Raw genomic sequence first — 21,737 nt, 5'->3', positions numbered from 1 at the left:
TTCCCATCTGCTGCTGGCCTGTTAAACAAGGCCAAGGGCTAACACTGTTTTTAACATTTGATCTACATAACGACACCTTGCCGATATTAACTATGTTACCCTATTTGTATTTTTTATTTTTAAATTATATCTTAAAGCTATTTTATATTCGATATTTATTTAATTTTATATACTTCAGCCCCTTGGTGTTAGACTTTTAACCCTTATTATAGTAAGACTTGTTTAAAACTTATTTAAGATTTTAGATTCCTATATGTTGAATGTATGCACCATCCTGCCAAAGTAAATTCCGTGTCGGTGTGAACTTACATGGCGAATAAAACCCTTTCTGATTCTGATTCATTACAGCATTCCATGAGGTTAGACCAACACGCTTCATCTTCAGACTAAACGCATTCACTTCTCTATAAATACCAGGAATGCAATACACATTCATATTACTGTAGAAGCAACATGGTTGCGGTGGAGGGGGGGGGATTTACATATTAGCGTTATGGTAGTTCCATCAGGGTAGTTTTCCATAACTAAATTTTTATCATAAGTAAATAGTCATTCGTGTTCCGATCAACCTGCATTTGCATGCCAGCCCGCAGGCCACGTGGATGGCCACGTGGCGAACCACCCGTGACCTGGGGACCCGGACTCTTGAAAGCTGCTGCCCTCAAGGTAGGGCTGAACGATTAATCGATTTCAAATCGAAATCGCAATTTGAAACAATGCGATTAGCAAATCGCAAAGGCGGCGATTTGAAGAGTCCTATTGCTTTCTTATTGAAATTGTTTTATTTTTTATTATTACTTTATTTATTTAACTTAACAATTGTTCTATGTTTGATTTGTTCTTTTTCAATTAAAATATTTTAATAAATACATGTTGCAAGCAATTAATATATTTTAAGTTATATAGACTATATATAGCAGTTCATATTGTTGATGGTATCACGTGGTAATGCTCCATCACATGTTTTAAATCTATTACACCGTGAATATTGAACTGAAGCTTGACTTAAATTGAATGTTGTTCGAGAATATAAGTTACGGCCCAACGCTTTAATAGCATGTTGGCTGCATTAGTTATTTAGACCTCGCAATCTTGTCTTGTAGGCCTTCAACCTCCATTTCTGCTTACTGTGTAACCATAACACGCTCCTTCTGGTTTGTGGCATCGAAATAACTTGGTGAGACGGATTCAAAACTATTATTAAAAACGTTTTTATTTACAACAGTAGTTTATATACAAAGTCCTCGAAAATCAAACACCGCAATCCCCACATGCAGCAGCAGCAATATATACAGTACACCATTAATGAAGTATCACACCACCAAAAGACAAATATCCCTCTGTATAACCTTCCCTGGGCTGTAGTATTGGACATCCCCGCTTCAACACGTCTTTTTGTTAAGCGAGATTGTACAGATTATAATGCAGATGTAAAATTGCCTATTCATAAATCCTATTGTCCATTTGATCTTCCTCCCCATTTGATATGATTCAGAGTGTGTGGTTTACATACATGTTCCTTTGACGTTTCTGGGGAATTAGATTGAAGGTGATTATTCTCACTCAGGTTTAAAGATACCCATTTTTCCCCCAATGGGAGAGATATTGTACAGCAGTTGCCCTGGAAATTGTTATTAGTTCTGTATTTTTACTGGCTACCATAATTTGGCTGATTTACATTTCCACATGATAAGCCGCTTCATTGAGCTATAATTTGTGGACAGGTCGCTTCTGAAAAAGAGCTCTATAGCCGAGTGGGTCTTACCTGGTAAAATAAAATAAATCATATTTTCGTTTTAATTCCAATGACACAATCGCCTTGGTATAGCGTGTTCTGTCGCAGAATGATTTCTTTTTTTCTCTTTTTTTGCAGATTCATGCTGCTTTGCGTTTTAACTTGTGTACTACTTGCTGTTCAGTTTATATGATCCTAAAAAAATACAAAAATGCAGATTTACTAAATTGTATTGTAATAAACTTAAATCCATCATTCTCATAACTTTAACCAAGCCAGTACGGTTGGTTAATTCACTGATGGATTCCTATAAACTTCTCGAGCATTCATACAGTGATTTTTTTTTACGTACAAAATGTTGTTTTTACAGTCCACATGGTTGTCGTTTTCCTTATTCACATTTAAGATTACTGGAAGTTCTAGTGGCGTGGCTCGTAAGGTTTATTTTTTTACGCTTGATTTCACCCGTATCCCCACACTTTAGACGCTGCTCCAGTACTTCCAAAATATCCGCAGTTGAGCTCTCGCTTGATTTTTACATCAGGATTTCAGTGATTCTCAACCTTTGTTTTATATGCTGGACCCTCAATCAAGACCACTGGTCCCCGTGACTGCTCCCCGCCACAACCCTCCACCCAGTTACTATGGCAGCAATACAGAGAAATCTCAAGTTCAATGCCTCTTGGCAATGTGGAGTTAGTAAAGCGTCTGTCCCCTCCGGCTAAGGGTGGGGTGTGCGAGCCACGGGTTGAAAGCCGTTAATAATGCGTATCGTGTTGGGTGTTGTATGGCTGAGCTGACCGGGTCGCACCAGTAACTCAAGGCCACTCCACAGTATTCAGAAATCGGGGCACTGCACCATTCACGCTACTCATCTTGGATGATGCACCAGCTTGCAACACGAAAGGGGGAATCAAAATACAGCCATCGATTTTCACAAACTGATAGCGAAAGCTGCACGAGCAATCCTTTTCTGATTGATCAGCAGTGGCGTTACCCCGCGTCGACTCACAAAGAGGCCTTTTTGGGGAAAAAAATATCAACATTCGTCTCTTCACAGAGAGCAGCCCCTACAGTGGGCTAGAGGGGCCTGAAGGCCTCTGCTGATGGCTTATCACCTGCTCTCCCCCCCCCCCCCACCTTTGAACAGGGTTGATAAAAGCACTCTGTATGTGTAGCTTTTGCCATCCGCATCATCATCATTTGGTATGATTATAATTTTTTAGCTTGTTTACCCAGCAAAGCCTCAAGAGTCTCAAAACGGGTTTGCAGGAGGGTCCTGCCAAGTTCTTGCTGCGATGTGAAATCACAATCGAGTAATTTGCCGGTCTGTTTTCACCATCGGGATGTTTGGCCAATACCATTTACGTCAAATTGCTTTTAGCTTCTGAGATGAAGCCGGGGAACCCGCGTGGGAAACCCTCGCAGAGGGAGAACGTACAAACTCCACACGGAGAAAGGCGCCCCTTATCAGGAACAACCGCGAGTCATAAAAGTGTTACTGCTGTGCCACCCTGCCACTCTTGTTTAACACAACACATAAAAAGTACACACGCAAAAATGAAATTCTGACAATACAGATAGCAACGGATTTCATTGTTACAAATCTTCCCAAAGCATCGCTCACAGAGCAAAGTGGTTACTCTGCCGTTTGTGCCGAGTGTCTAAATCAAAGAAGAGCACGATTAGCGAATTATCTTATTGGAATGTTGTAACCCCTCCCTCTTCCAGGTTCTCATGCTGTTTTCAACATTCACACTAATTCTTGATTAGGCGGCTGTTCGCTTATTTTTCTTATCTGCTTAAGAAGGTCATATCTGTGGCAAAAAAACAAATCCAGGAAAACACAAATGTAATAAACATGCTTTTCAGTGATATAAATGACGTGTCATTAGTACCAACAGATTTGGGGATACAGATTTTTCTTTTTTTACCGTACCAAAGTATTAATACAGTGTTAGCATATTTTAGTGCCAAGCAGTGGTCACTTTAACCATTCATTATATCGTTCTTACTATTTAAATTGCTATAGGAGCCTTGGGGGCAGCAGTCATCGTACAGTGCTATGGACTTGGCAATCCCGACCATTGCTTACATTCGTGGAGGGTGCTAACTATAACTATATATATATTTTATCTCAGAAGCGACCTGGCCACAAATGAAAGCTCAACTAAGTGGATTATCAGGTGGAAATTTCTAGCGGGCAAATACTCTAAATACATGTTTCTAAATGTGGAGGGGAAAAACCCCACGCAACCACGAGGAGAACATGCAAACTCTAAATATACAGCAGGCGTCACGGTTGGGATCGAACCCACGACCTCCTGCATACCAGGCAAGGTAGTTAACATCTCGCCACAGTGGCGCCCCTTGAATCAGTCCTTGAGACAACGGTATTTAAATCCACACTGACCAGTTCATGAAGTACCGTCAACGGAAAACAAGTATATCTAGACCAGGGGTCAGCAACCAAAATAACGAGAGGAGCCATTTTTTTCGAATTCGGTAAGAAACTCAATATTTAAAGAGCCGCAATGCACGTGAATACGAGATGGTCCTCAATGAATAATGTCACGAAGCAGTCCTTGAAGAGCCCCAGGTTTTGCCAACCCCTGATCAAGACTCAGACTTCACCGTCACCCACCCCTCCGTTATGTTTCGGTTGAGCGCATATTTATGAATCGTGGTGAATGGTTCGTGAGAATGCGAGAATGTGCTTGTGGAGGACTTACGATCTACTGTGTGTCAACTTGCGCCAGAGCAGCACGCCTCCCAGCCCGCCTGCTATCGACAATGCAATCACCACTAAAGCGATTACGATGTAAATAAACCTATTTTCAGCTGTGAAGGACAAACGAGAGAGAGAAAAACAATCCAACGATAACATTAAAAACACATTTTTTAAAAATCTTCCATGCCTACGATATTGCAGTAGTTATTTACTTTACCGTGTGTTTTTAGTTTTGCTTCTTCTTCTTCATCATCGTCGTCATCATCATCTGTTTATCCACTGCCGGATGAAAGCCTTCCTGAACTATACCGTCGCCATCCCCCGCGGTTCTGCGATGGCACATTCCATCACCTGTCCACGAGTTCATCACCACATCGTGTCTGCGATGGTCATTCTCTCAGGGGCGTGCTCTCCTTCGACTGCCATTCCTTCACTGGTTTAGTTCACCAATGATCATCTCTCCTACCAATATGCCCTACCAAGGTCCACCGACTGTTATTTAACTCAACATTGCATTATCCTGTGATCCATATATGTCATCACCATGTGGACAGGAGTGACTCAATAATAGATTTGTTCAACCAGAGGAATTTCCTCACATCTCTAAACTAGGGGGCATTGCCTACTGCAATGATTCAGGCTTGTGAATGTGAATCATTCTTCCCATTAAGCTGTTGCATCAACACGAAATTATCACACTGCATGGCTTCATATTTACGAGGTCACAATGGGCAACGCTTGACCAAGGATGCTGTGGATTTTCTTTGCCCGGCTGTGGCTACAAACTCCAAACCATGGACCACAAAATTTCACACTGCCTGAAATAAGATTTAAAAATGCGGTGTATCTGTAATTCAACCCTCAAATCATTTGAATGGCCAAATAACTCCAAACTAAATGTTTTAATGGTTGCTCTACATAAGCCACACAATGGAATCCAAACATTCATTTTTGAATAAAGCAACTGAAGATATGAAAAATCTGTATCATTTTGTCAGTGACAGTGTCTGTCCAGCACTTTAAGACAGAGCTACACTTGCATCCACGCTGTTTTACGAACCTATGACCAGATCACTCGGAATGCGCCCAATCCCATTAGATTTAAGAAGCTCAGCAGGCTTTGAGCCTGGAGAGCATAGGGCTGTGTGGATACATCATGGGTAGCAGAGGGCAGTGCAGAAAAAAAGTCAATCGTACTGTACTTCTTTGTTCCTGCATCGATAATTCATTTCGTTATGGCGAGCATGGTAAAATAAAGTCAAATAGCAAGCGCAATGCCGAACAATGTGGGGAGTCCCTCATCCAGAAGTGGATGTACAACAGGGATGTTGTGCATGTACGTGTGGTGTTCGTGGATGGTTGCATACGGCAGTGTGAGAAACCTACACGTGACGTTGATCTTGAAGACGTTGCTGCTTTTTCTGCCCAAATGGTTCTGCACCGTGCACTGGTACTCCCCGCTGTCACGCCCTTGAATGTCCGTCACCAGCAGGGAGGCACCTTCTTTAGAGAAAATATACCTCTCTTTCACCTCAATGATCGGCTGCCCATTCTGAGTCCAGGCATACCATTGCCCCGTGCCGTTATCGTGCGAGCAGTTCATAGCGACCGAGTCTCCTTCTTTAGCGTCCCCTGTGCTGTTCGTCGTGAGTGTGGGCACGGAGATAGGCACTGTGGACAGGGACACACGAGGGTGAGCACGTTTAAAGATGCACTGCAGTGACATTTTGCTCGGCTAGAAGTAATCATCGGTGCGAGATGGGACGCTGCAACTCTGCAACATCGGAAGCGTCAGATGAACTGCCAATGTGGGGGTTGCATTATGGGTTATACAATCTTGGGTTTATGCTCCGTCAAATAACTAGGGCTCAATTTCTTAATTTCTCATGGAATATCTTCAAGGACCATCCAACACCCCCCCCCCCCCCCCCCCCCCCCACTGGATCCTGCTCCCCCCGAGAGAGAATAAGAGAAAGGGGGTGGGGATAGGGAAACATTTTCCTGAGATCAGCCCCAAGCAGCTCCGGCAAAAATGTTGTCATAACCGTAGCCCTAAACCCCAACAACCTGGTCCTAATCCCTACAGCTTAACCCTCCTCCTCCACGAAGGCTAAAAGAAATAGAGTTCTAGTGTATGCCACCAACTGAAAGACAAAGGAGTGGGATATAATAACAACTGACAAGTACAACCCAAGGAAGGCAGGTCATTGAATTAAAATCTGGTCTATGGTAGGAGAAACATCTGTGGGGATGGTAATTCCAGAGACTGGGGTTCTTTCCCCGCATCGGTGTGCACATTTGTCACTCGTAGTGAGAAATTCCACATTCCTATGGTGGCTCCTGTATGCCCACCAAAATCGTTGCAGCTTAGCCAGGCAGTACTCAATGTAACTAACACTGGATAGTTTAGAGGCTGTCAACTGCATGAGGCACTCTTACAGTACATACACGGCAGTGAGTAGAGTCTCATAAAAAAATCGACTGGACACGAACTCAGAACCATCGGGGAAAGAATATAACGCACGATCAGGCATTGAAATAATGCTGTACGTATTTTTGTACGAAACACTGACGATATGCATGAGGGAAAATTAGATTAAAAAGGCACACGTTAAGGATATCAAAAGTAGGGATTTGAATGACCCAAAAATGCCATGGGCATTTAGGCTTATTTATTACATTTTGGTATTGACAAAAAAACAAGAAAGTCTGCTGAAAACCAAAAAAACATCTTTCACACAGTACTTACCCTCAATGATGATGCTGGCTGACATCTCGTACGATTGTTTGTCCATTTCATATTTGCCTTTGCAAGTATAATTGCTGCCATTTTGCGGTTTATTTAAGGACAGAACATTGGTGAACTTGTTGAGATCAGTATCCGAAGTCCACCATGACCACTCCAGCGTTGGATTGGAGACTGCTTCACAGGTTAGAGTCAGTGAGCTTCCCTCTGCGATGAACACATGCAGTAACTTCTCATATATCTGTTGAGATCCGTGGCCTGCCATTATTTTCAGGTCCTGTGGTGGGTCTGCGCACAATAGATGTAAAAATGCATCACATTTTGGCCTCACAAATCGTCACGGCCAAAGTGCTGGTTGTGAGGAACTGTTAAGGCTAACACGGCAAGTGATGGAGTAGTTCGTTTAACACGTAGGCTTTCGCGACCAATATTATTCATAATAAACGTTTTTGGGTGAGATCGCGTTATTTATAAATGTGTCGTAACCCTCCACCACCCGACACGGCCAATCAGCAAAAGAGTGTCACGTTGGCAAAAGACAAATAGTTCACTACTTTAGCCCACCGGTGTGTTGAAGAGTGAATCCACAACATTTACAGTTTTGAGTACTCAAAAACTGTAAGTAGTGAACTATTTGTCTTTTGTCAACGTGAGACTTTTTTGCTGATTGGCCGTGTCGGGTGGTGGAGGGTTACGACACATTTATAAATAACGCGATCTAACCCAAAAACCTTTATTATGGATGGAGCAGTTTTGTAAGTGGCCAGGTGGCTCAGCAGCAGCTCGCGATCGGAAGGTTGTGAGCTCAACTCCTGGTTGGGGGTTTTGATTCAACCCATCATCGCTCACTGGTCAAATAAATTAGTACCACTTCGCGTGGGGAGTGGCTGTCCTGTGCAGTTTCCTTCCTGCCGTAGGAACGTTAATTTTCCACCACTGCCACAGGGCTTTAGACAAGAGGTGAGTTTTCGCTTCAATGTTATTATGAATTCTATAAGGGAATGAAATTATTTACTCACTGGGAAAAACTCTCAAAAACAATCGCCATTCAACATTAAGTGCATACGTGAATACGGTAGAGTTAGCGGTATGAATTTTGGACCGTTTAGTCATTTCCTTTCCATTGCTATACCACTGTGTAGTGATTCTGGAATGCGGTATCTTTCAGAGGAATATGGTTAAAAGAGCTCAAGGAACGCCTTTCTCTGAGTGTCAGTTTGTTGGGTTACTCACAATAAATGTCAATGGTCTTGTCGCTTGCAAAGCTTGTGCCAATGATGGAGCACTTGTATTTTCCATTATACTTCCTGCTGACTGACACGATGCTGATGGTTTGCTTGTTTTCTGAGAACTGCTGCTCTGGGATGACGATGTTTGGCGGCAGCTCCCAGGAAAAGGTGGAATTTGGATTTAAATATCCAGAGGAGTTCGTGCAAGATATGGTAAAGTTGTCGCCCTCGAAAATGTTTTGTTTAGACGCACGTATTCTCAGTTTGACATCACCATCTGTAAAGAGAAATTAAACGTTATTTTTTCATAGGTCGCCATCATCATTGTCATCATCTTTTAGCCGCGATCACTTTTAGGAGGTCTAAAATGCAAGGAATGCACCAGGCATCGCAATAAGTCAGAGTTAATTCAGACTATGATGCCTCAGCTATATTCACACTTACTAATGTTCAGGTATGAACACATAACACTATGTAATTCTTGGGCATTTTCTCCTCTGCGTGAGTATATGTCTGCACTGACCACGTGGGTATTTTTGGTCGCCTCAATATGCCAACACTACAATATATCATACGATATATTAGTCATAAGATTCACGATAATTGTATCATGAACGAATCTCTCATGGTAGCCAGATGGCTTACAAAGAACCTCTGTCTTGGAGAAGTCAATGTCATCTGGCTACCATGAGAGATTCGTTCATGAGGCTATCCACATATACAAGCACAGAGACAATTTCCACCGAGAAGATGGATGCTGGCTTAGCAATCATTGGAAAGATTTGATAAACCTTTTCAGGTCTTAATTGATTGTGCACGCTTACGGTGGATTTCAGACAGCATACATTAATTTTTCGTCTCCCCCCTCCTCTTTTCAGAATATAGATGGACTCGTCCTTCTAAACAAACTGTCAAATCGCTGCTCGTGGTGCAAACGTTTTTTTAATAAATAAGTAAAACACCGTTTTGAAATAAATAAATAAATGCGAACCGCCACTTCTTTCAGATGTTTCTTGCCGTTGCTTGTCACACCTGATGACGACCGTTTGTGTTATGGTCGAAACGTCGTGAGAATTTTTATTGTTTTATATATTTTATTATTTTATTGTTTCCCTTCAACGAAACTTTACCGAAAGAGCTAAGAATATGAATTACTGCAGTCACGAAAGCTTTAAATCCGTATTGTATTGTTAAATGCAGAATCCCATAGCAGCAAATCTACATTAGACATTCATCGCCACCTTCATAGCAATTAGCGTACATTAGTGGAAGGTGCCTCACAAATAAATGCAAATGATTATGATGATGACACAACGCCATTTGCTCTCACGTTACATTTACTAGGGCTGTCGCTTTTGTTTTAATCACAGTGGCTGAGAAAAGGGTTATAATAACTTTGGGAAAATAAACGATGTGAGTGATTATATTCTTGGTTCTTTCGGTAAAGTCACGTAGAAGGGAAACAATAAAATAATACAAATATAAAACAATAAAATTCTCACGGCGTTTCGACTGCAACACAAGCAATCATCATCAGGTGTGAAAACCACAGCAATAATTTTTTTTCAAATTTTCTTGCTGTGGTTTTCACACCTGATGATGATTGCTTGTGTTGCAGTCGAAACGTCGTGAGAATTTTCTTGTTTTATATTTTTATTATTTTATTGTTTCCCTTCTACATGACTTTAACCGAAAGAGCCAAGAATATGAATCCCTGCAGTCACGAAAGCTTTAAATCAAAATGTGAGTGATTGCCAAATTTGAGCAGTGCCAGGGTGGTGGGGGGGGGACAGAAGGACATGCTGCGACACGCAGTGTGATGGTTGGACACGGTGTGCATTAGATAGAAAAAAACATCAATGTTGCTGCTTCACATGGCCAAATCCGGTTCTCCAGTCGTCTTCTTTTCGCTCTCTTTTCTAAATGACAACTGCAGTCGATGATCGATTATATTATCCGGTGGCTTCGGGGGAGGAAGAGGGCGTCGGATTTCCTAAAAAAACGCCGGATAATTAATCACGAATCGTCATTGAGAATACGTTTTCCCACCTTTTTTCTGGCAACAAAACATGTGTTGAGATGTTAAAACGCTAAACTGAAACCTTTTACAAGGAATCATGTCTGCAAACAAAAACATCCTCTGGTCTAACACCGTTTTGAGACTCGGCTCGAAAGAAAGCTGTCTCTGGTGTGGACCAATCAGTTTCATCAAAGACAATGCCACATATATTATCAGAGTATGTTTTTTGTTTCCATTCTGACCACAAGTATTGTGGTTAATGCAGACATGATTCCTTGTAAAAGGTTTCATTTTGGTGTTTTAACATCTTAACACCTGTGTTTTTGCCGAAAAAAAGGGGAAAACCTATTCTCATATTTTGGTACTGGCAAATGAGGTCCCATGACGAATCATCATTATTTAAAATAGCTTACTTTTGCACATTCTTGCGTGACATTATGGGATTTTTGTGTGTTTAAAATTTGTTTACTATATGAAATTGGCATAAATAAACATACAAAAAGACAAGAATAAATATCCTGCTCTAAAAAAGTTACCGTATGTACTGTACTACTTCCAATCTCGAAGACTCTGCACAGGTTCCTGCATATACGTGCACTATTTTCATTAAGTTGTACGTAGTGTATAATGTACCGTTTATAATATTTGACACTGAAATCAGGCATAGCAAATTGTTGTGCTTGTTACACACGTGCTAGCAATCGTCAGACAGTTTACAGCCTTTGGAGCGGTTTCACCGGATCGGCCCGGGACCACCGCATAATGTTGGAAACAGCCGGATAATTAATCGATGATCACAACCGCAATGTGCTCATCCCTGTGATCACAATAAGACTGGTTACCTCCTGCTACCTCGCGTGAAAATTAATGGACTCTTTTTAAGCAAAAAGGCCTCCCTTGATGTGCACGGCCGAGATGAAAAAGCCCACACCGTAACAGCATAAATATGTTTATTTATAGTGCCGTTTATTTTTAAGATGATGGCTCGTGCGAGTAATTTGCTTCGCTGGGACATTGCTTCCTCTCTTTGCAGTGCGATTACATCGTGCTGGCAATGCGAAATCTCCCCTACTCACTGTATAGCAAATGCAAAAAGCACAAAAAGTCAAACGCAGCGAGAACCACTGCAGTTAACGTCTCATCGCAAGTTCCTTTTCCACCGAGCGACAGCCTCAGCGTTCGCATAACTCAGGGCCATAATAAGAAGGGGCATTGCCTGAAACGTCCCCTATGATATACAGTATATCTCTTTTTTTTACCTTTAAGGCCACAATTGCTGTTGAGATGGGGTTTTTATTAAAATTATTAACCAAGCTCTGCTCTGCTTAGCTTCTAAGATCGGATGAGAACTAAAACAACCTTCGTGCGCACGAGAGTCAGAAGAGCGGCGTTAGAGACGCTCATCTTTGCTGAGGTTGCTAGCTGGCATCTTAGCGTTTTTGAGGGTTGCAGCGATTTCAGATCTTGCTACGTCTACAGCGATGTGACCCAGGCCCCTGAGAGCAACGTCTACTTGGGCAATTATATCATTAACTGGAATGTGTTTAGGAGTGACTGCAAAGTTTAGACCTTTAGCTAAAACGGATTTCAGACCATCGGAAATAGAATTGTTACTGCGATTAATTACGACTTTGTTAACGTCTCTCTTTTTGGTGTGTGGGTCCGGTCTTTTGTTGGAGAGGAGGTTACATTTGGAAATCAGGTTGTCCTTACATTTGGTCGACCGTAGCAGCTGAAGAGGCAGTCATATTGTCTACATGTTCCCAATCCGATGTGGACATTGTTGCCATCAATGATAAGTGTGATTTGTAGAGTGTCTTGTCTAACTGATTTAGTTCGGTGCGTATAAGTCTGATTTTCTCTGAGATAAGAGCTAAGTTAGTTTTGAAAAGAATTCGTTTCGCATTAGAAGAAGTTACAGCAGCAGAGGTTAGTGTAAATGCGATTGGTATTACCCCAGAGTCGCGGCATCTCTTCAGAAAGGTGAGAGACTCGATCCGCTGAGCCTTCTTATCCCGGAGTTTGTTGAAGTATCTTAAAGTTATGTGGAAACCCTCCCCGTAAAGACGGTTAAATTTTGATTGCTGCAGACGTAGCAAGATCTGAAATCGCTGCAACACTCAAAAACGCTAAGATGCCAGCTAGCAACCTCAGCAAAGATGAGCGTTTTGAATTATATAAATTAAAAAAGAGGAATGACATTGTAATCCTCTCAGTCGACAAGGGCAATGCTACTGTCATCATGGATAAAATAGAATATAACAACAAAATTAAAGAATTATTCGACGATGGCAGCTATACAAAAATAAAAAGAGATCCCACCAACAGCCTCGTCACACAAACCAACAAAATAATTTCTGATTCAACCGCATTAATTGATCAAACTAAACAGTTTTCGTTAAAACTTTCTGCTGCCAGGCCACCAAGATTATATGGCTTACCAAAAATACATAAAGCAGATACACCCCTTCGTCCCATCGTCTCTACTATCAACTCCCCCACCTGCAAACTGGCTCGTTTTCTGTCTGAAATCCTGTAGCCTTTCACTGGAAAAACCACCTCTGCGGTACAAAATTCTACTCACCTCGTATCGACAATCAAGTGTATTTTCCTGTCCCCAGACGACCTGCTTGTCAGTTTTGATGTAGTTTCCTTATTCATCAAAGTTCCTGTACCTGACACTATCGCAATCACTGAAGACTTGGTTCATCAAGGACTAAACACTGAGGTACCCCCCCCCCCTGGTGAGACACTGCTTAACCAATACATACTTCACTTGGAATGGAACGTTCTACAAACAAACTGAGGGCACCCCAATGAGCTCCCCCCTATCTCCGGTTATAGCCATTTTCATGGAGAAATTTGAGACTGGCGCCATCCAGACTGCCACTCTGCGCCCAACCTTATGGAAGAGGTACGTGGATGACACTTTTGTCGTCTGGCCACATGGCCAGCCTGCTCTAGACCAACTCTTCGACCACATCAATTCCATACACCCAGCCATCAGATTTACCATGGAAGTCGAAAAAGATGGCAAGCTACCTTTTTTGGATGTCCTAATAAAAAAGAGACCTGATGGTTCAATGAGCCACTCTGTCTACAGGAAAGCTACCCATACGGATGCTTATCTGAAACCGGATTCCCACCACCATCCATCACAGAAGAATTCTCTTTTAAGACTCTGCACCATAGAGCCCAATGCATATCCGACCAGGAACATATAGGCAGTGAACTCAAGCACGTACACCAAGCTCTTAAGGCTAATGGTTACTCCGACTATACAATCCGCAAAGTTATCACTCAAACCATGAAGAAGGACCCTCTTGAGGAGCCTTTCAAAACCATCACTTTACCCTACATTGCGGGGATCACAAAAAATATCTCCAAAATCTTGAATAAACACAAGATCCAGGTCCGTTTCAACACATTACATAAAATCCGTGATCTGGTTCCGTCTGTAAAAGATGTGATTCCGGACATACAGTACCCTGGTGTCTACAAAATAAGTTGCCTCTGTGGTAGTAGTTACATTGGAGAAACCAAACGACATGTCTCGGACCGCATTCGTGAACACAAAGTAGACCTTAAACACGGTAGGACCAACACCTCGGCCGTGGCAGATCACAGTTATAATTCAGTAGGCTCACATGACATTGACTTCTCCAAGACAGAGGTTCTTTGCAAGCCATCTGGCTACCATGAGAGATTCGTTCATGAGGCTATCCACATATACAAACACAGAGACAATTTCAACCGAGAAGATGGATTCTGGCTTAGCAATCATTGGAAGGATTTGATAAACCATTTCGGGTCTTAATTGATTGTTCACGCTTACGGTAGCTTTCAGACAGCATACATTAATTTTTCGTCTCCCCCCTCCTCTTTTCCGAATATAGATGGACTCGTCCATCTAAACAAACTGTCAAATCGCTATCCGTGGCGCTAACGTTTAAAAATAGATACAAGCTGCCACTTCTTTCAAATGTTCTTGCCGTTGGTTTTCACACCTGACGATGACTGCTTGTGTTGCAGTCGAAACGTCGTGAGAATTTTATTGTTTTATATATATTTTATTATTTTATTGTTTCCCTTCAACGTGACTTTACCGAAAGAACCAAGAATATGAATCACTGCAGTCACGAAAGCTTTAAATAAAAATTTAAGTAGAACGTGTTGTCTATATTTATTTAAAGTTGCGCATTTTGATGTGACGTCACATTTCTCACCCCCCCCCCCACCCTCGTCACACATCGTCATAAATGTCTGACCCCCCCCCCCAGGTGCGTGACGTCATTTATGGACGGCCCCTTATTATTGAATTTTGAAACCTCTCCCTCTCTTTCTTCAATTCAATAGACCGGTGCATGTCTAAGGTCAATCAAGCATTAACTTTAAATACACACCTTAAGGTACAATCTTCTTGTATGGCCGTTGTAGATGCAGAGCAAAAACTACAATTTCACATTCAAGTGGTCAAGCCAGATAACCGCGTGAGTAGCAGCGGAGTGTCATCGCTGTTAACGTCTCCTTCGTATTTGTGGATCGGGGCATCTGCGACGTGAAATGTTGTATGGTCTGCTCTGGCTAGCCACAGTCACACACTACTGGAAAGTTGTTTAATGTTCCATTTGTGCACCAGGTAGCCGCATCTACTGCCATGGTTTGTGCAGATACGATTTGTGGTGGAACCATAAGCATCGTGGAAAATAAAACCCGGGGGGGGGTGGGGGGTGGGGGAATCTTCCGAAGTTTGAGAAAACAAACTCAGTCAAATTTGTAAGTGTAATGCAATGCGTTCTTCCAAAGATTGCTAAATTAGAAGTTAAGTGTGAGTTGTGTGGAAATCCTTCCGATAGAGGTGGTTCAAACTAGATCTGAAGCTTTCGTGACTGCAGGAATTGCTCTATGGTTCTTTGGGTAAAGTCACGTAGAAAGAAAAAAAGCAGTTTTAAAGAAATACGTTTTCAATCTTGATTTTAAAGTGCATCGCTCCAGTGGCTTCCTAATATCGGAAGGAAGTGGGTTCGATGGTGAGCCAAAATCCGCTGCGAGATGTGGAAAAGTTGATGGATGTTTGTGTGCAGCTGCTACAGTAGGGGGGTACAGTTGGTACATCGGCCCTTGGAACCTGGGTCTGCCCCGTGACCTCCTGCCGGTGGGCGTTCGACACTTCACGTGGCCTCAACGTGCAAAGTTTGTGGGAAATAATAGCCATTTTATGTACTTTTTAGGCATAGGTAATTAAAAATAACCCTTAGTACCCAGGGACAAAAATTGTGTTACATCGTGTTATCATAGACAATGCACACATTATCAGAGCATGTTTGTTTGCATTTTCACCACAAGTACGTGCCATTAATGCAGAACTGAGATTCCTTGAAAAAGGTCTCTATTTGGTTTTTGAACATCGAAAAACCTGTTTTACTGCCAGAAAAGGTAAAAGCTATTCTTTATTTTCATACTTTGATACTGGCAAAAAGGCCCCAAGATATACTTCTGTTCGTGTCTCCACATTAAAAAAAGTATTTTTTTTTAGTCCCATCAGCCCATTGACCTTGCAGCCCAATGATATCCTCCTGCAGCATTTGTTTTATCAACCAGAATGGACCAGATTCCACAGTCAGCCGAGCTCTAACGTAGCGTTTCTAGCCATTCCTCCACCCATGCAATTAAAATTGAAATGTCTCATTCCTATGTTAAAATATTGGTGTGTGAATTTGCTAAGCTAAAGATTGATTCCGAATCATTTAGAGCACTCTGGTACTGTATTCCACTGCTGAATAGGAATCTATTATTATTCGAAGGGACTTGAAAAAAGCTATTGTGGGACGGTGAAGTGGCCTCATGATAGCTCGTTTGACGTTTTGTTTCAGCGGTTCGAAACCCAATGGACGCCCTGGTTATATTCTACGAGCGCATTCACGGAAAACGAAACGTGCGGTCTCCTTTCACAGTGGACGTCAGAGATCCCGTGACGTCACTGGCACCTCCAATTCGTGGATACGTAGGGCGCGAAAGAAGTTCAACAAAGGCGCATACATTCGCAATAGTAGGCCATTGTGTGCCAGCGCCATGGTCCAACAATCTGAGAAATGACCCTCAAATTACTCAATCGGAATAGACATAGCAATCTCCGCCACCCCCCCCCCCCCCCCCTTACTGCAGAAGAGCTGACAGAACCCTGCTGAAAAAACACAGTGTTCTGTCAGCTTAGCTTGGCTTGCCTGGGTAAACAAGCGAAATAATATTTCACTGCTAGCTGTAGGATTCCAAATTGAAATATCATCCCGTGATACGATCCCGACACTAATTAGCAACTAAAGCGGTCGAACTGCTTGCGACACGCCAAGCATATGACTGACAAAATAGTATTTTTGAACAAAATACCCGGTAGAATTCATATCCTGCAAGAACAGCTTCCCCTCATTGTGAAGACATTTGGGAGCGACATAGCAGCTTCACGGAAGACCTGCTCGTGACTTCATTATGCAACTTGTGTGTCCTCAATCGGTGCTCGCATACAATTCCATATAGCGATGCGTATTCACACGTTTAGTGCATTTTTTCGTTGTACAATAAGACCAAATAGCCTGTCAGGAAATTCAGAAACTCCCATTTTCAATTACTCTATTTAACAACCCTTTTTATTATTACGATTAAGTACCGTACTACATTGTTTTATGAAAACAATTGCAGGTTGTATACCAATACACGCCATTCGTCATCACGGCGTCTGTGCCAGGCCAGGTGTACTTTGAGGCCACGTGAAGTGTCGAAGGCTCGCTGACAGGAGGTCACGGGACAGACCCAGGTGCCATGGATTGGCTGACTGAGATGACTGGTAGATGTATCAGCTGTACCCCTATTCTGCCAACTTGCTGCATTGTAGCCTTTTTGTGAGCGTTGGAGGGCGACTGCCTCCAACTGCCCAGTAGCGTTCTTCACGAGCTTCCTCCACAGAGGCCGATCTTGACACCACTGGTACCAGTCATCGGCAAGTCCACTCAGCTCCACGTCCTCCCGTAGCGCATCAGCTCCATCTCTTCTCCAGCTCATGTAGTGCCCGTTTAGCCCCCTCTATGCGGCCAAACGGAAGCTACTTGGGCATGCGGTGGCTGGGCATGCGGGCTACATGACCCATGTTTGTAGGTTTTCTACACACATCAAGCCACCCACACATAACTAGGGGTGAAACAAGGCCAAATGATACGTCATCCTACATGTTTCTTTTGATTGTATTTACTTTGGTCTTTCTACCAGCTTTAGCCTGATTGTGCGGTCTGCGTCTCGTCATGAGATCATGGTTCCACTTGTATTTTATCTTGCAGAGAGAGCAATGAAACACACACCGCGTTAAATAACAGCCCACGGAAGTGCATATCACAAAAGCAACCCCTAATATCCCTTAATTTAACATCTGGTGCAAAAAGTCGGGGGCAGCACTTTCCCACGTGGTGTGAATAGCTCGAGAAATGTTTGTTTCATGATGGTGACGTTCATTTGCTTCACATATTTTCAATTCCCAGTGATGTAATTTAGGGGCACCACGGTGGCGAGATGTTAACTACCTCGTCTGGTAGGCAGGAGATCGTGGGTTCGATCCAGACCCTGACGCCTGTATGTTTGGAGTCTGCATGTTCTCGTTTGGATTTTTCTCCGGGTCCTTCGGGGTTCCCCTCCACATTTAGAATCAACACGCGTTTAGAGCATTTGGCTGAAACAGATTTCCACGTGATAAGCCACTTCGTTGAGCTATCAGTCTTGGCCAGGTCGCTTCTGAACAAGAGCTCTATGGATGGTTCAGTGGGCCTTACCTGGTCAAATTAATTAAAATAAAATAATTCTGCTACATAAAGTGAAGAGCCAATGTATTTTTCCTGCTTTTTGTTTTACCCAGAATTCTCCAGTTATGACGTGCATCTTTGTGAAAACTAAAACGTGTTTTATCCCACTTGTAAAAAATATTCAAAACGGTGTTTTTTTAATTGAGCTCATTGCATTGTGCAGATAGTCTAATTCACCGTATCCTAACCACACCGCAGTCAGTCAATCACCCACTCTCATGTTTATTTTGTTTGGTGCTAAATCAATTAGATGAACATCATTCATAAGGAGGTATGGAGATGTGAGTTACAGATAATATCCACGCCTCTTGTTATCTACGAAAAATCTTCGAAATACCTTGGGTCCTATTCCCCCAATTATCCGCCATCATACAGGAATGTACCCATAAGTAATTGTGAAACGGTTTCCAATTACCCATGGGTTTTTGTGAATAATTGGAGTGGAATGTAAAATGAATCCAAATTATCCATCATTATCCGCGAAACATTTTCTCCCCGGATAAGTAGAATATAATTGCGGATAAAGGCGCGGAAAATAGGACCCATAATATTGGTCCGCTACAACACAATGGATAAGAGGAATTTTACTGCATATTCTGTACCGAGGTGAATACAAAAACAAGAGGTCAGAAAAAAATCAGCGCAAAACTAGAAAGCATCGTTCAAAGCAACAATTGAGTGCAAATACATATGCGGAACAGCACCAAAAGCTAATAACATGAAGGTAAGGCTCGATTAATATTTAGGCGTTTAAGGTTTGCCAATATTCAGTCAACCCTGCAGGACATGGTTCTTCATTGCAAGGCCCGCGGGCCCCCCTGGTGGCCCCTGGTGGCCTTCAGTGCGGCCCCCGACAATACAAAAAGAGTGAGAACACCCCACATCATCATCATCATTATCGTGCTGTAAAACCCTCAATCGTTTCAAATGTGTGGTAGTCCTCACACACTGATGATGTCTTATCGGCAAAAATGGCACCCCCCCTCCCCCCTCTGCACATTAGTCAAGCACATTGCTGTGTGATGACAGAGGGGGGTGGCATGCACGACAGTCGATGTTAAACAAAGTTTAAACAAACACCTAACGATTCTAGATTTGAAGCTTTCGTGACTGCAAGGATCCATACTCTTTGGTTCTATTGGGTAAAGTCACGTAGGTAAAAAATAAATTAACACAAATCACGACGTTTCGGCCACAACACATGGTGAAGGCCACTTGTGTTGTGGCCGAAACGTCGTGATTTTTGTTATTTTATTTTTTTACCTACGTGACTTTACCGAATAGAACCAAAGAGTATAAACACCTAACGCACAAACAGGATACGTAACGATGCAGTCTTGCACGCGTGCGTCCCCAACGCATTTTCTTTTTGTTGTTGTTGTTGTGCCAACGTCTTTCGTGCGTCCGTGTTAGGAATTCAGAAGGTTGCCCGGAGGCCTTCCGAGCCACGACGCTACTAACGGGGGCTTCTGTGCTGGCTCTAAAACAACAACCAACTTCAGACCTCACCGCGACCTTTGCCGCAGCAGAGCGCGTTGGCAGCAACGCGCGCGTTGCTCCCTTCTGCTCCTCTTGCTCTCGGAAGGAGCGGACGAAACGAACAAAACAAAGAAGCAATCGCCCGCTAAATCGACGCATTCGCCGTGCCACAATGGGCCCCGTTTAAAACGTCTCCCTGACGCACGTCGCGGTCCGACGCGTGTTGTTTGCTCGTGAGAAGGACGCGTTCGAGACGCGTTCGAGACGGTTACGTACTCTGCGCGGCGGCGAGGGTGGTGGCAGCGACGAGCAGCAGCATCGACATCATCATCATCGTCGTCGTCGTACTCATCATCATCATCGTCGTCGTCGTGGTCATCATCGTCGTGGCGGCGAACGGCGGCGAAGTGGGGGACGCGCGCACTGCGAGCTCGGAAGAGAATTAAGCGGAGGTGCGCTCGTGGTGAGAGTTAAGAAGGGAAGAGGGAGGGCGTGTGGTTTGGTTGTGGTGGTGGTGGTGGTGGTGCGGCGACTCAACGTCACTCATCGCCTCCCACGCGACGTCGTGAACGTGGAAGAGAGAGGGCGAGAGAGGGAGAGAGGGAGAGAGCGGGGGAATTTTTTTGAAACTCCATGCCAAAATTAACTCGTGATGGAAAGAACGGGGTTTGTACAACGCTGCCTTAAAGTTGAGAAAAATTAACTCGTGATGGAAAGAACGGGGTTTGTACAACGCTGCCTTAAAGTTGAGAAAAATTAACTCGTGATGGAAAGAACGGGGTTTGCACGGATGGGTGATATTTGATTGCGAAAGGCAACATTATGATTAATTTTCGCTGCCTCGAGACCGTGACTTGCAAACAATAGGCAGTCGTACGTACGCATATTTAACTTATATATCGTTTAGCACGGTAGGCTACGTGTGTGTGTGTGGGTATATTGAACCTCTTTAGCACCGTACCGTACCACAGGTCTCAGGGCTGTACAGTATATGTGAGATTAGTAGATTAGCGTTGCTTCAATGTTCACTTGAGGAGGAATTCACAGTGACTTGCCTTTGGACAAATTTAGTTTGGTAACTTAAAACAGCGTTTTCTTTGTCAGCTTCATGTATTATATTTACACGGTTTTAATCCTAGCGGCAACTGGTTATGGAGAAATAAGGTCTCTTAATGCCTGCTTTTTAGTTACATTCTATGCAGTGGGGCACAAGCACAATTAAGAAACTCAACACACTCATCAACAACGCTGCCTTAAAGTTGAAAAAAATATATAAGAAACAAATGGTCTGTGTCCAAGGGATTTGCAGAGCAGTGGTTCTGAACCTTTATTTGGCTACTACTTTAACCCCCTTGTTGAATTTTGTTTCAACCTCCTTGCCTGCCCCAGCATTGTTCTGAGAAATTAAAGGTATGGATTAAATAAACGTCAATATTTTAACCAATTGTCCATTTTGTGAGGTGATCCTAACTAGCGAGTAACTGCAAGCGAATAACAAAAGGCACGCGTGACGCAATATTGAAAACCACGTTGCTTACGATCATTGAGTTTAGAAAGGTCTTTAATGTCGTTCCAGATTACCATATGGATTAACATTTGATCGTACTTAACTTACATATGCGTGATTATTCACCAGTGACTCTCGCGTGCGATATAATTCCACTCGTTTACAAATCACCTCACGTGTGGCCCCTGGGACAATGCCACGTCACCAGAGGTCCGCGTCACCCCGGTTGTTGAGAACCCCTTGTTTAGGGCACCCTAATAACTAATAGGGGGCCGTCCATAAATGACGTCACGCGATTTTGGACGATTTTTGACCACCCCCCCCTCGCCACACGGCGTCACAAAAAGTCAGACGCCCCCTCAAATATGACGTCACAAAGTTCTGCCCCCTCCCCCTCCCCAAAAATATAAAACATGCTTCAAATCGCTTAAAACTATTGTCATTGT

General features: G+C 43.0%; 1 protein-coding gene across 2 annotated transcripts; it reads right to left on the bottom strand.

Moving 5' to 3' along the window:
* Nucleotides 1–1,195: 1,195 nt before the first annotated feature.
* Nucleotides 1,196–20,312, bottom strand: LOC116948119 (cell adhesion molecule CEACAM2-like). Of its 2 annotated transcripts, none has more exons than XM_032964487.2 (6): nucleotides 20,061–20,312; nucleotides 8,446–8,718; nucleotides 7,216–7,500; nucleotides 5,853–6,137; nucleotides 4,468–4,576; nucleotides 1,196–3,552 (listed from the first exon to the last, which is right to left on the bottom strand). In XM_032964487.2, exons 1-6 carry the CDS (start codon nucleotides 20,164–20,166, stop codon nucleotides 3,489–3,491), a joined length of 1,122 nt encoding a protein of 373 aa, XP_032820378.1. In that variant the 5' UTR covers nucleotides 20,167–20,312; the 3' UTR covers nucleotides 1,196–3,488. The 2 variants fall into 2 exon arrangements, with proteins under 2 accessions (XP_032820378.1, XP_032820379.1); XM_032964488.2 differs by having other exon boundaries at nucleotides 1,196–1,930.
* Between the last annotated feature and the right edge of the window lie 1,425 nt (nucleotides 20,313–21,737).

Source organism: Petromyzon marinus, chromosome 32 (assembly GCF_048934315.1).
Source record: "Petromyzon marinus isolate PM22_M1 ecotype Great Lakes invasive population chromosome 32, UKy_Petmar_22M1.pri1.0, whole genome shotgun sequence".
Taxonomy (NCBI): Eukaryota; Metazoa; Chordata; class Hyperoartia; order Petromyzontiformes; family Petromyzontidae; genus Petromyzon; species Petromyzon marinus.
This window is presented reverse-complemented; position numbering and strand designations above follow the sequence as displayed.

What these genes read in the sequence shown, in the direction of transcription:
- LOC116948119 (XM_032964487.2), bottom strand. Translation starts at nt 20,166, where the DNA reads ATGATGACCACGACGACGACGATGATGATGATGAGTACGACGACGACG. An exon ending in CAAGACCATTGACATTTATT is followed by an intron (nt 7,501 to 8,445) that starts GTGAGTAACCCA and finishes TATTGTGCGCAG; the next exon opens with ACCCACCACAGGACCTGAAA. An exon ending in AGCCAGCATCATCATTGAGG is followed by an intron (nt 6,138 to 7,215) that starts GTAAGTACTGTG and finishes CCCTGTCCACAG; the next exon opens with TGCCTATCTCCGTGCCCACA.